This window comes from Pyxicephalus adspersus, chromosome 3, assembly GCF_032062135.1.
Source record: "Pyxicephalus adspersus chromosome 3, UCB_Pads_2.0, whole genome shotgun sequence".
Classification (NCBI taxonomy): domain Eukaryota; kingdom Metazoa; phylum Chordata; class Amphibia; order Anura; family Pyxicephalidae; genus Pyxicephalus; species Pyxicephalus adspersus.
The window spans coordinates 137,704,765-137,720,075 of record NC_092860.1 but is presented as its reverse complement, the minus strand read 5'-3'; the positions used below and the strand labels follow the sequence as shown (position 1 = coordinate 137,720,075).

At 39.0% G+C, this 15,311-nt stretch overlaps 1 protein-coding gene across 6 annotated transcripts in view; it reads left to right on the top strand.

The window, feature by feature from the left end:
* AFAP1 (actin filament associated protein 1) overlaps positions 1–15,311 on the top strand; it is a 100,571-nt gene that overhangs the window by 35,573 nt on the left and 49,687 nt on the right. For all 6 annotated transcript variants that reach the window (XM_072406490.1, XM_072406495.1, XM_072406493.1 and 3 more), the window contains exons 2-3: positions 8,547–8,675; positions 10,116–10,213. In XM_072406490.1, coding sequence (XP_072262591.1) covers positions 8,547–8,675; positions 10,116–10,213 — 227 coding nt within the window. The remainder of the gene's footprint in view (positions 1–8,546; positions 8,676–10,115; positions 10,214–15,311) is intronic.

Genomic DNA, 15,311 nt, shown 5'->3' with positions numbered 1-15,311 from the left:
TTTCTACTTTCTAAATGGGAGATACTGAAAATAATGAAAGCAAGTATTTTTGTGTATTGTTATTATTTTTTTTTTACATTGTTTCTAATTTGTAAGGCTTTTCTGGCACGTTTGTCTTTGTAAGGCTTTTCTGGCATTTTTGCAAAATGAGTTTGGTTTTTCTTATTTGGGTCCTCAGATTAAAAAGAAACATTCAGATTATGGCGAACAAAAAGGTCTTTATGTCCTTAGCACTGCTTTAGTATTTGCTGGAAATAAATATTTGTCGATTGTGCAGCTTTTAAACACCCCAAATTTTTACAACCTACCTGCTTTTTTTTATTTGATCTAAAAAAGCAATTGAAATAGAACACAGAGGGATTTGCTGTACAGCTAGGTATTACATGGACCATAGCTGCATAATGTATGAAAATGGCAGCTTTTAACTTCCAATGGAAGCCTGGGTGACATCCCAGGAACACAACTAAGAGAAAGGAATAGGGCATTGTCACCCTGTACCATGCAATGCTACCAGGATCAGTGTTCTCCCCAGCCCCTTTTAGCTGGGCGCACCACCCAGCACTTTTCAATAACCACCCGGCTGTTTTTGGGTGGTTACTGAGTAGCAGAAACACAATACAAGGCCTGCCACCCGGCTACTATTTCTACCCACCAGGCTTAAAAACATTTCTGGGTTCAACACTGAGGATCATCCAAATATTTTTTTTTTTAATAGCATTGAGATTTTTCAGTTTGTACGAGAATTTGATGATTGGATTAATTCTTTCATCTGCACATTTTCCTTATCATCACATCAGTCTTGATCCAGTCTAATAACATAATATGCTTGGCATTATAATCGAGAAAGAATAAAACAGCATTAAGAAGAATACTTTACCCCCAGACACCATTAGGCCCATTCAACATGTGCTTTGCCATCCAACCGTGACAAAAACACACGTATGTCAACCCTGCTTCTTGTCATGCCCGTGTAAAAGCTGTGTATTGTGCGGGGAAGAAATGAGCAGCAAAAAAAGGGCCTTTCAACCAGAAAAGGTGTCTGCTTGTTCATAATGCTAAATATATGCCTTAATTGACTGAAATGAACATTGACTACACTTCCCCAGGGAGCAGCCCTATAGCTGGCTGCCATCTGCTCCTAGAGAGTTGAGGGCCCCGGGCCATGGCGCAGACTGTTTACTTCCCCTCACAGTGGCTGTTCTGTCTGCCTCAGGCATGTGGCGGCACCTCAATGAGCTCCCATGTTGTTTCAGAGGGAATATCGCTTTATCAGCTGCAGCACAATCACTTCAATCACTGCACCAGCCACAGTGCCAAACCCGAGATATTGAGCCCTGCGGAAGCACGAATCAGCGATGAAACTCGTTAGACCTGCCATAGGTTCCGCTAGAGTGGGATTTTACCAGTGAAAGGAGATTTGTTTGTTGTGGAGTTTGCAGAACCTTTTTTTGGGGGGTCAGGTTACGGCCCAGCAGGATATACAGCTCTTCTTGTCTTTCACGGGTAAGTTATTGTTGAGAAAGGGGCTTTTTATTCATGTACGGGCACGGTCGGTGATATGTAACTGCTGTTTGTCACGCGTTATCTGTTTCTGTACAATTTCCTGGTATTTGTATTATTTGGTGCCTTTGGGAATAAATGTATGGATGGTTGTTGAAAAGGGGCAGAGTGCTCTGACCTATTTGGCTTGAAACAAGGTAACTTGGTAATGGGGAGTTTCTGCAAATTTCATATAATTTCTTCCAAAGGAAAGCGTCACTTTCTAGCCAATTGTACCTAAGGTTGTGTACACAAGTCGGATAATTGTTGACAAAAATTATAGGTCTTGGGGAAAAATCTGACATGTATAGCAATCACCTGACGTCGTTCGCCAGTCTGCCACGGTGGATCCATGAACGACCAGTTAGTACCAAACACCATTCGTGCCAATAGAGTAGAGTACAGTGGGGTGCTGTTCACTCATCCTTATCTCTTTCCTCTCCATAGAACAGATTTGGTCCTTTATGTACAGCTCACATTCGTTAATCTGTCCTTAGAAACGATCATGTAAGATTGTTTCCAGCAGCAAAAAGCCTACATGTGTACAAAGCTAAACCAGAAAACAAAAATGTAATATATTGCAGTTGTGTAAATGTGGCCGCTGCCTTAGATTGCCTTGTGATTCTATCCGAGTCCCAGGATGACGACACTCACCCTCCCCTTTGTAAGATAAGGTTATAGGACCTCAGCCCTCTTTTATTACCCAAAACTTAAGGAATGTGGTTTGCAGTCTTTGGAGGACAATGTAATTGATTCGTCAGCACAGGATGTTATCAGCTTACAAGATTTTTGGCAAGATCAGCAGCAATTTTTTAAAACCAGATGTTTTGATAACAAAATTCTTCCAATGGGTAATTTATCAGATCAGATGGGACCAAATGTACGAGTTATATTTTGGTTAAAGGGATGGGTGTAGATAAAGGGTTAAAGTGAACCTGTGCTTTTATGATACTCCATGCAGCCACTGGAAAGGGAGGAAGCCATGCTGTTTATAATAGTATACACAGTGTTCTTGATAATTATTTGTCGGTACCAGCACATGGTGATAGGTAACACGGTGTGAATCACATGGCTCTCCACAAGTAAAGTGGTGCTAAAAAAAGAGCATGTGTTGCTTCGGCGTTAAAGGAAACTAGTTGCTTTATCCTGCTTTGGCAGAGCATGTTTGATTTAAAGGTATACTGCTGCAAAACTTGCTGCCCATGGCACTGACCCGAAGAACGTTGGCATTTGGCATACTTCAGGTGTGTGGGATGCTAGGTTCACTGCCGTTCCCTATAGTTCCTTTCTCTGCTCCCTATTGTGTTCTAGTGATTTAGATGCTGGCCAATAAAATCAGAGTGCAGCAGAGGATGTCATCTTCATATACTGTACTTCTAGACGTTAGGTTGGGTATATAGTTTTAGAAAGCTAATGTTGTTTGGAAAAATAGTTTAATGTTGATTTTCAGGTCCATTCCACGCTTACAGTTTTGGTAAGTAATATTTTTGGTGAAAGATACTTTTCTTTTTTTTTAGTTATATGATAATTTTCTTTTTTTCAATTTATCTTTTGTGAATGGTCTAGGCAAATGGGGACCGGTGAATGTTTATGGCCATGCATAGTCAATTAGTCACCAGTTGCACCTAAACCTTTTTACTCTTCTTTGCATGTGACCAGTGCTTTGTGGTTTGGCAAGCTACTGGGGACAGCCCAGAGCAGCAGGTTCTTTACCTGATTTAGTAATAAATTATAGCTTTTACTACTTATAGCTATAAAGAAGAAGAGTAAAGGTAATATAGATAAGGCATCCTTGTACAGGTAGGCCCACTTAAAATTCTGATCTTGAGAATCACAACAATCACAGTTGGGTTTTCCAATGTCAACTAGAGGAGAAAGAGCAAAAATGGAGGCTTTGGAGGACCAGTCAAATGAAAATGAGCAAGATACCTTGTAATATTCATGAAAATGAGCATTTATGCCTTGCCCCGGGGAGGGGGAACCACCGCAAGATGAATTCTTTCCCCAGAGTTAGCTTTACTGTTAAAAATTAACTGTCTCCAAAGGGGAGTTTCTAGCAATTTGCAAAATATGTGGTTTAATAGTCCACAATTTTTACTGCTATCGGTAACTGTACCTAGAAATCTGATTTTTGTGTTTATCAAACATCCTTTTATATTTAAAGAAACCTTTCCAGACACCAGCACTGCTATGGCCAACCTTGATGCTAGTTAACTAAAACATGGCACTAAACAGGAACATGTACAAGAAGAAGGTCTTGGTTGTAAAATTCCTTACACATGACTTGTACAGTCTGCAGTAATAACATACTGTCACGAGAATAGAGAACCATTTATCATCCAGGCAAAATGATCCTTCTCTCTTTCTGCTATGTATTAAGTGATTTCATGGCCTTGCATCATCTCACCATTTGTCCTTGAAGAAATGATATTCTTTGGTAGCAGAGTATGTGTGCTCTGTAATTACAAGTTAAGTCTTTCTTTGTATATTTATAGCATGTGGTACGCTTGTGCCTCCTAACTGAGAAAAATGTTCAATAGAACAAGAAAACTTCATTAGGTATCATTTGGCTATATCTTTTATGTATTTCTTTAAAGTGGACCTGAAAAAATATATATAATTTACTATTACCAGTAAAAATCCCTCGATCCATCCACAAACCCAACCTGGCGAGTCCTGCTCTGTCTCGGCCCCCTCTTCTTTACAGCTCTTCTGATCTGTCTAGCACCGCCATCTTCTATCTTTTGGGTTCTTCTTTACGTTACCCGAACTCACACGCGCAGGCGTGAGATCAGGAGACGTGCCTTCCTCCATATGTAAAAATTTGCTGATCTCACTGCTCATGTATGAGATTGGGAACTTTTTTTTTTTTTATACATTACAAGATATCCTTTTGATGACACATGCGCAGAAGGAGAAGCCCACCATAGACTCCTGCAATATATGATGTGTCCCAGGAGGCTGTGGGCTTTTCTTTTTTTGGATAGCCACCCTTTTATATAATGTTAAATATGTGTTTATAGGTCCACTTTAGGCAAATAATGGTAATAGGTCTCCAAAGGCAGGGGGAATTTCTTCAATGGGGACCTCACAGTTAAAGCAAAAGGTGTGGGAAAAAGAGTCCCCCCACTGTATTCAATAATTTCCCCCCCTCCTTTACCCATGTAAAATAAATAAAAATAGTCACCATCGGTACCAGCTTGGCCAGACAGGAGATGATGAATGAGTTACCCTCTCACCCATACTTGAAAGTGCTAAAAATTTCACTTTCCTCTACCAGGGAAACTGATGGGATGGGGATGGGAGTTTGATGGCCCTTACCCAGAATCTAATGCCTAACTTCTCCTTTTACTCACACTAAATGTTAAAATGAACACAACTTTCCTTGGAACTACTCTAACCCAGAAAATACTTATGGTCACACCAGATTACATGCATTAGCACATGGTTTGTTGCTACACATTGATATTTATTGATGTTTGTTGCATTAAAAAGTTAAATCAGTTGACTAAATGCAGGCGAGCTAATACAAAATTCATCATGCAGGACTTTTGCACAACTCAATATGAATTGGTCCTATTAGTGTTTTACAGTTAGATATTCATTATGCAGCAGACACTTTTATTTCAGTTCCATCTCATGGCTACAACTAATGATCAAGGGGTTGGAAACAGAAAACTGATCATTTACGGAGGGATATCTCATATGCAAAAATATATATATTTATATATATATATATATATATACACACATACAATTAACGGAAGGCTATATATACATCCTGAGTTTTTTTTTTCTTCTGTTTGTATTAGAATTAATTGTGTGAAAGTGATTTCATAAATCTCTGAATTCGTTTTAGGTTGGTATCGCATGCCCATTGAAAAAAAAAAATCAGGACAGTAGCTCCTGAATAAGAGCTCAGACAGCAATAAGAACTTGACAAGAGTCTTTATCTGAAATGAAATAGAATGAGGTGGCTGCAGTTTGTCTTCAGCTGTTTGGCTGGAGCTCCACTCAAAGGCATTACAGAAAAAATCCTTGCTCCGCTTCCTGACATTTATTCATTTAAAGAGTTTGACATGACTAAAGGAAGATGCAAAATCTCCCTCTAGCACCCAGGGTGGATTCTGTCAGGGATGACATTCTGCATTACATCCAGTAGGTCAGCTTCAATGATGTGTTACTGTACAGTGGAGAGTTTTGGCTACAGAACATAAAGGGGAAATCGGTCAAACCACATAATTAATCTCCAGTAGAAGTGGACAGCAGTTAAATGTTCAGATCTAGATTACCATGACTTCAAAGCAGCCGGGGAAGTGATCCAAGTTATTCCTGACTTGCTGTGTTAAGCGGAATGAAGGATTATACATGGACATTGTAAGGAAGTGAAAACTTTCTGCCTAAGATGATGATAATAGGCTTCCAACTAAAAGGAGCTCGTTCAGAAGGGATCATAATACATTTTGTGCAAGGTCTTTTGGTAATGCAGTGATTTGTAAGTGATGCCTGTTTAAAGCATTTATTGCTTCCACCATGAAGAGAATAGTTTTAGAAAGCTCACTCATTCATAATTGGTAAGCAACCACACGGTTCAATTCTGTCCCCAGGGATCTTGGTACTCCCATTGGGTGCTACCACTGTGTTTCTCACACAGCATAAGAGCTTCTATATGGGTTTTTTTTGTTGGTGTTAGATATGCTTTTTTCCATCAGCAAGTCAGTGGGAATGTAAAGAACCATATGGGGTTATAAACACCTGTGATGCAATTCAAGCGTCCTAAATGGTGGCTGAATGCACCAGAAAATCCTTAAAGCAAACCTGCGATTTACTTAGGAAGCAAATCACTTTATTTCTGATATCTATTTTCCTGCTTCCCACCTTGCTGTTCTGTGGAATGGCCAGGAGCAAAAAGAATGTCATGTGCAAACTCCAAGAGTTAGGCCCAGGTCACATGTTGGGAGTTGCATGCTATTTTATAACTGGAGGTATTGCCTATTTCAGACATAACATTCAAGCATTCATATAAAGAGGTCACCGTTTGCCTTGCATAGGTTTTTCAAATATACTCCATTATTTTTCCCGCTTATGGGAATTAGTGTAGGTAAACCAGCGCTACTCAGCTGTTTCCGTTCCCTTGCAAGGCACCGCCATATTCTTCTTTCTTCTCTTCCTGTAGACAATCTTTTGCTATCCTGATTGGCCGGGCTGGCACGACGTATCTCCCGCACAGGAGTGTAGAGTTGTCCAGCATGTGCAGGGGAAGCCGAGATTGCTTTTGCCAGATACTCAGAGCCACCGGGCAGGTAGTAAAGACTATTGCAGAAGGGACATCGCCTGTCTCTTTCTGTAATAATGACCTGCTTGAACGTGGATTCCTAAAAGTGGAACTTTTGTTCTGCTTTATGTGGCATCCTTAGTGTGGTGTACAGATTTCAGTTTTCTAAATGTCATCCTTGAAGCTTTAGAGGTTAATTTTCCAAGTGGTATGTTGAGCCTGACGTCAGGAGCAGATTTCCTTCTCTCTCACATTGTGTATTTATTTAATGCACAGTCGCTAATGTATTAATCCTTTGGATGATGCTCTTTATGTAAAACATATGTGTTGTAATGTACAAGGATGGTTTTCTGACACCTGGATAGTATTATTACAACTGCACTGGATGGAAAATTGGAAACAGTTTCCTAACGAAAGTTTGCAGCAGCCCTGACTTGTAATCAGTGGATGTCTCGATCGGCTGGTCATGTCCAGCAGATGAGACAGAGGAACAAGTGTTAGAGATTCAGGAGGGACGCCAACGTCTGACATTAAGCACACCACTGATTTTAGACAAGAATAATTACTAATTAGGCAAAATTCTCTTCCAGTATCTATCACATCAGTACAGATCAGTGTGCAAGGCCATAGCTGGGCTGGACTAATCCCTATGTAGACAGTGTACTTTTTTCTGTTGTTTGATATTTCACTGTCTTTTTTAGGACTGTAAATTGTATGGTCTCTGTGTTTTGTGAGGGTTTCTTCCAGGTACTCCATTTCCACTCTAAAACATAAAGTTGCCTAAACTTTGTTAGGGATATATAAAACAATGAACATGGTAAGGGCATGAGATTGTGGGCCTTCTAAGGTAAGGGACAGTCGGTGGCATGGCTGTTGAATCTATACAGTGCCATGTACTATGTTGGCATTCTAAAAACAAAAAAGATAATAATGCAGAACACTATAAAGGAGAAACATTATAGATGAGCACTGATTCTTCAGCCCTTAGGCATATAGCATCATCACAACACAATCTCTTGCACTTGATAGTTTAGTAGCTTTTGCTGTGCTTATATATATCTGCTGGCACTCGGGTTGGACTAAAAGACTTTTTTCTGTCCAACCTAGTTTAAACTGTGTTTGTTTGACATTGTGTTACAGCTGTACAATTCTTTATATAACCCTAACCCCAATCCTGAACTCATGTAGCTTTTTCCTGCCTGCACGATGCTGCTCTGTACTTGCAGATGATAACAATCATCCTTTATTCCAAAGAAAAGATGATAAAGGGCTGGACTTTTTTTTTATGGATGTTTTACATTGTATATGTTGTCTTATGATATCAGTTCATCTTTGAACCTGAGCTATTGGATAAAGACAGGCTGATTAGTTATTGTGGGATAACACACATTTTGATAAATGGCATCCTTTGTAAATTGTGTCTTTTTTCGACATTCATTCAAAAGTATAAATATTTTGTTTTTTTCGGACATAATTTATTTTAAAGCATTTCAAATTAAATGACAATCTCATGTAATGTGCTAGTTTGTAGATTCAGTCTACACTGTGTGTGTCTGGATCAAACCTCAGTATATGTGTATGGTATTTCAAGGAGAGTACCTGTGCTTCTGAAATTGCACTGTGGCCATGCTATACTTTACAACCAGTTTAGATGCAAGTAGTTCTCAATGATATTTTTGTTTTAAAATTGCAATATAACTTTGATAAAATGTCCCTTTTTATGTATTTGCAGACATGGAAGAGTTGATCGTAGAGCTGCGATTGTTTCTACAACTACTAGATCATGAATATCTCACCACCACTGTAAAGGAGAAAAAGATTCTGATAAGCAACATCCTTCAGAGAATACAGTTATCCAAAGGTTAGTGAGCCAGGCCAAGAAAAGCTTGCGCCATGATGAACCCAGAAGACCTCCAGTACTGTTGATGAAGTGAGGCGGCCAGAACTGTGTTATGACAGCTATGTACAGTTCATATGAATGTCATCACCAGGATATATCCGCAAATAGTTTCACATCATAACTGTAGCACAGCAGTGGAACATTTTTGTAGGAAAAATGCTCAACTTTTTAAGAGCTACTGCATTGCAGCGACTTTCTTTGTTTTAGTTATGAGGGTTAATCCTCTTTTTTAGCTTTCCCTCTGCTTACTGTAAAGAGAACCTGTGCATGTAATATGCAGTGCACAGCAACAGGTTAGGTGGATGCTACAAAAGGGATAGCATAGTAAATGAATATCAGAAAGGCAAACTGCATGAATGTTTGAGCATAGTCAAATTTCGCTTGATAGTCTTACCCCTGCCCTCTTAAGCTACGTACACACTTCCAATTATTATCGTTGGAAAACGAACGACGAACGATCCTGCACGATATCTACGAACGATCGTATAGCACCGATCCTGCACATAGAGATAACGACACGATCGTTCGTAGATATTGTACACACAATAAATACGATCGTTTGAGCGATAGAGGAACTATGTGCACGACAGGAAAGTGAACGAGCGTTCATTCATCACGCATGCTCTGAACATGGACGATCAACGAACGACCGTACACACGAACGATGTTCAACGATCGTCGCCCAATCCGATCCGCCGGTCTGGTCGTTCGTTTCCAACAACTTTCCTCGTTCGTCGGCGTCGTTGGTTACTTTTTTACGAACGATTTTTTGCCCAATCGATCGTTCGTCGTTCGATTGGAACGATAAAAATTAGAAGTGTGTACGCACCTTAAATCATTAGAGTTTTTCCTCTTTTCCTGCTACATGGTTTCTTGGCTGCACTTTGAGACAATAGAAACTTAATGGTATTTATGTGCATGTAATGTTTTAACATCTCCTTAGCTTCTATGCCATTAAACCTGGCCATGATCCCAGGAATGAGCATTTATAATAGACTTGGATGTATGTATTACTAGTACTGCCCCAGGCATTACTGAGTCTTGTGTTGTGTTGTTATCCAGGATCCTCCACATGTATGGATGTGTTCAATAAAACTAAATTAAGGTAACCTGGAACTGCTAATTAGAAATCCTCTTTTAGAAGTCTTCAGCTAAAATCTAATTGATGGGTATGCCTTCCTTCATTTTGCAGTTGGGGATTTTTATTGCTTTATTAATTAAACATTTAGTGTCTAGAGCATGTGCTTAATGTAGTTCTGCTCCTGTATGGATTATTTTTGGATGGCTAAGGGGTATATCCAATACGGGAGAGTTCTCACCCATTTGCAAATATTGTCTTGCTTTAGTAGCCCTCAGTATTCTATTGCTTCTTATGTGTTAAAATATTCTTATTTTAAACAGAATTCGAGCTAAAGAATCATGTTCACAAAGCTGAGACATCGAGCAGTGTGCCGGCCCCGCCACAAATGCCTCTTCCTGAAATCCCCCAACAATGGCTGGTGAGTGTTCGCTGATTTATGGTCAGGCCAAACATTTCAGGGCTTATTAACGGGCTTTATAAAAATAATCATTCATTTCTTGAGAGTCGTTCAGTGCCCACGGGATAGATCGAGTGGAGACAATAACACAGAGCATCGAGTTCTATCCATACAGCTTAGTACAATATCTGTCCACTAAACTTTTTCTTGGAAAGTGAAAGTAACGTCAATCTGTTCCAATGTTCACTGAATACTGAGCCAGTCAGGGCTAAGCCAGGCTTTGCAAGAGGGTGGGAGACACACAACGTGCAGCACTATATTTTATTAACTGATTTCATCTTTGGCATGTGCATTTGGCAGTCTGTGCTCTTGTTCTGTTATCATGATTTACTTTGTGTGGGCTTGCCCTAATGAGTGGGATAATGGCTAAAAGAAAGGTTGCATTTTATTTTATAGATTGGGTTGGTGGCGTTTACAGTTGCAGCTTCTTCATGCACAGAGCAGGGTTGTTTGAATGGAAAGAGTAGGAATTGAGTACCTTTTTTTTTTAATAGTGATTGGTATTAAAAAAATGTTTTTTTAAATAACATAATATTAAAACTTTGCATGCTCCTTCTGTGCCAGCAGACTGAGCTTTACAAGTAGTTGAAAAATCTAGAAAAATGCAACCACAAGGAAATTAATTAGTGTAAAACAAGTTTGTTTTTTTAAAAAACGGTCATGGATACCCAAAACCACTGTCAGGTATAATAAAACAACTTGATTACAATTGACTCAAAGTCATTAAAAATCATTCTACCTACCTCCTTTTTTCAAAAGTAGTTTATTCTTTGTTTTGAGCGATTTGCATCACTGACTGGCAAAGGCTAATTAGAAAGACAAGTGAAGTTCAAAGTTAATGAATTCAAACCATTGGATCAGTATATACGTCAGACCACTAGTTTTTTTTAAAAGAAGGGATGAATCTGATAAAAATATGAATATGCTATAAATGTACAGGGAGTATGTTGGAATCATGGATATGACTGGCTTTTCTACAGAGCAGAATGCCAAAATGAGCTTTAATACAGACGTATTGCTAATTATTCCGAGAAATTCATAAGCCTGTGTTAGTTTACATATTTAAATGTGTATTCAATATGTTTTAAAAGCATATAGAAAGAACATGCGAACACGGTGGAAAAATCCATGCTTTTGAGTGTGGTTGTATGCTAAAATTTCCTAAGACTGTACATACAGTATATAATTGCTGGCATACTTGGCACCACTGCTGCTGTTTGATGGCTCACAGACATCCAGCGTAGTGGAAATCCCCATTGCTTGTGGTTTACATTGTACTTCTCCTCAAAGAAAGTCCCAGATCCATGTCAGGTTTTTCATTAAAACGCTCTGTTAAGTAGCAGTCAAGAGTCAGAAATAATTTGTACTGGGATGTATGTGCTTCTTTTTAGACCCACCATAGTCTTGGAGAGGTATTGTAAATATTATGGGTAATTTACTATTAACCTGCTTATTTGATTAAATTCTAGGATTGCAACAAAAGCTACAGTGCTTTGCAGACTACATCAAATATTTGGTGGTTCATTTTTTAGAGCCTTACAGTGTGATATCTCTGCAGGATCATGTAAGGGCAGGACAAAATGTTGGTCTTCAGGGTAGAATGCTCCTTAAAATCCTGCCTCCTAGTGCTCAGCAAAGGTGGGAATGCCCAGTACTTGATCATTCAAGGTCTAGAGATAGCTGCATGTTTTATATTTAGAAGACAACATATATACTGAGGGGTAAATTAGGTTTTCAAGGCTTATAACAAGCACTGGAAGGGGACTGGAAAAATCTGTGGCTGATAAAGCAGTGGCTTCATCTGGAAAAAAATGAATGGGAAGCAAGACCCGGTTAATCAAGAATGGATTAACTGTTGTCCATAGGTGCAGTAATGGGATCCTGGTATTATTCCATAGGGGTCTACTTTTGTTGCTAGTTACTAGCTGGTAATTATGTGCATATGAGGTAAAGAGTTCAATATGGTATCAATAAGGACATAAACAAGGTATACATCTATGTGGGGTTACAATTATGGGGTACAGGATTAGAAGGAGAAGTCCCTGGTTTGCCCCGATGTAAAGTTCATGGATGGTGATTTAGCATATGTCTCCCCAGCCCCTTTTAGCCAGGCATACCACCCGGCTGTTTTTGGGTGGTAAATAAAGAGTTGGGTCACAATACAGGGGCTGCCACCCGCCTACAGCTTCTTCCCATCCAGCAATAAAATCTGTGTCGAACACTGCTCTATAGAAGTAGTGCATATGCATGGTAACTGTACCTAAAACATCTTAGATAGAAGCTTTGTTTGTGTTTGACTTGCTACCTAGGCTAATTGTTGTATCCTAATTATACTATACAGACTTGCACACTATAGGGTCAGTTTTTATTGGCAACCAACTTAACCATCTTGTAAATTATGGTAGGAAGCTTGAATGGTAGAAGGAAATACACACAAACGCAGAAAAATTCAATTCAGTTTTTGTTAGCGTTGGAAAGATCCAACTAAATCTGAAAAATTGAAACACTTGGTGGCTTGTGTCATACTTCTCAATAGTGGAACACCAATGAAAAGGATCAATGAGCTGCAAACATGTCAAACAGGGATACCTGCCACTATAAAGAAAATTTAGGCAACCTATAATTTATTTCTGCTGTCCTCTGTGTTTTATTTGGTAACACGCTCTTGTCTTTTCCCATGATGAAAACTCCCACGGGTGTGTTCTTCACACAACTGGATCAGATCTACTTTTAGCGTCCGTGTCTGTGAGGTCCGAGTGCGCAAATCATTCTTTGTGTTAATGACACAGCTAGAATAGGAGAAGGTGTGATCCAGGGATTCACACAAGGCTGCTGACAGCAAACATCAGCCAGCCAAATGGGCTTTCATTTTTGGATGGGGGATACAGAAGAAGTTGTACAATGGTTGCTGATGATGTAAAAGGGATTATACTTGACCTTTCATTTATTGGAGGGAAACCCTGTAAAATATTACTCTTGGAAAGTTCCAAAGCAGGTGCACCCTTTTTCTGTTTTGATTATAGCTATTCAGTTAATAAAGAATGGTAGTAATGCTCCTAGGAATATTATGCTTTGAATGTTCCCGTTAACCTACCCACCTCCATTTTTCTTAATTAGAAAACTGCCCAGTAACCAATCTGGTAAATGTTTTTTCATGAACATAAATGGAGATTGTGACTCATAAACAAGAAGAGTCTGGGCAGCATTCTTCTTAGTTGGCAATTGCATGGTTCCCAGTTGCGCACCCAGTGAAGATTTCAGAGGAGTGTAAAAAGGTAATCGTAGAATGAAAGGGTGGAGGAATATAAACGTTGAGATGCATACAGAGAGGTCAGCCTACCCGAGGAGCATTTCGTTTTCCATCCAGGCATTGCTGTACTGTACGACTCCATTATACTTTAATCTGATGATCCTTGAACACACCGGCTAGGTATGCTGGAATGAAAACCATCTTTACGATGTTTCCCACACCCAACTATTCGATAGATACCTACTTTATTAAAAGATGTTTGATAGATGGTGCTGTGTGGTAAACAATAATTGCAGGAAAATCTTCCAGATTTATGTGGTTTAAATGAAAGCAATTGAATCACTGCCAGTGAATGTTTGCTGAATGTCACACTCACTGTTTAATAAATATGCCGGAGGACTTTATTGACATGACACGTTTACTTTAAACAAAATGCAAAACTGACTTCTACTATTCTATTCTGGATGTGTTGTCCTTCCTTGTGTTATAATTATCAACCTAACAGTAGACTTTGAATGAGGTTTGTATGTTCTCTGTATTTGTGAGTTCCTCCAGGAATGCTGGTTTCTTCCCAAAAACTTCTTCGATGGACTTTTCTCAATATTGACCTTTGACTATATTAGGAACATGAAATGTTGAGCTTCTCCAAGGGACAAGTTAGTGATATGATTCTATATGTAAATGCATGATGATAATAAAGGAAGTGGGAACAGACACTGAGGCAGTTATGTTGTTGAAGCACACATTCCACTAAAAAGAGAAGATCCACACTGAATTCTCTTACACTTCCAAAATCACCTATGCTTAGTAGAATAAAATGTACTAAAAATTAAAAAAAATAGAATTACATTTACCTTTCTCTAGTTTTCTGCCAATGATACGTAGGTGAAGATGGCAAAACTGAGCTTCCAGGGAGAATTCCATAAAACACAGAGCAACTGAAATCTCTAATGAAGATGCTTCTGGAATGGACTGGAGGATCTTCTATGAGATTTTACCTGCTCTGTGTTCCACGTGTCTTTTGGAGAGACGTTCTTCCAGGTAAAGATTTAGAAGATTAAGGGAAGTTTTATTCTTATACTTTTTGGGTACATTCTTAACCTACTAAGTGCTGGTGCTTTGAGAAGATGTAGTGCTACGTAAGCAGTCCTTGTGTTTTAATAGAAGTCTGTTTTAAATCTTGGACTTCATATGAAAATAGTAACATTCGTTTTATGTAGCGATTCTGCTGGTTAATTGTTTTACCACAATATCTTAACATCCTATTAGCAAAGCCTGGTCTTGTTTAAAATATTTAATTAGCATTAATACTAAATTGCTTGGGGTTTCCCACCTCGGGATCTTTTCCTTTCGTTTAATCCGCCTTTGTTTTAGGAATAACAGAGCTTAGCTGGAAACATGGACTTTTCCATGACAAGCTCCTATGCAATGAAACATTGTTAGACAGCATGAAAGAACAGCTAGTACAATCGTAAATTGATTCCATCTGTGTTGACTTTGGCCATAGACAGCGGCTCAGCCCAGCCCTATAGTTACCATTGCTGTAAAGGTATCTGACTCCCACATGAGCCATTTGTGTTTTATTTCCCTTATTCTTTGCTTTCTGTTTTCTTTCGACATAGGAGAAAACAAGGAGAGATTGACTTAAAATATTGCCTTACAAATCCTTCATAATATGGCTTTCCTGCTACAGAAGTCTGCATTGATTTGCTTAAAATGTGTATTTTGTCATCTGATAAGGCATCATAACTCAAAATTATTAGACGGGCACTGGCAAAGGTTGAAGTCTGGTTTCCTCCTATAGATCAA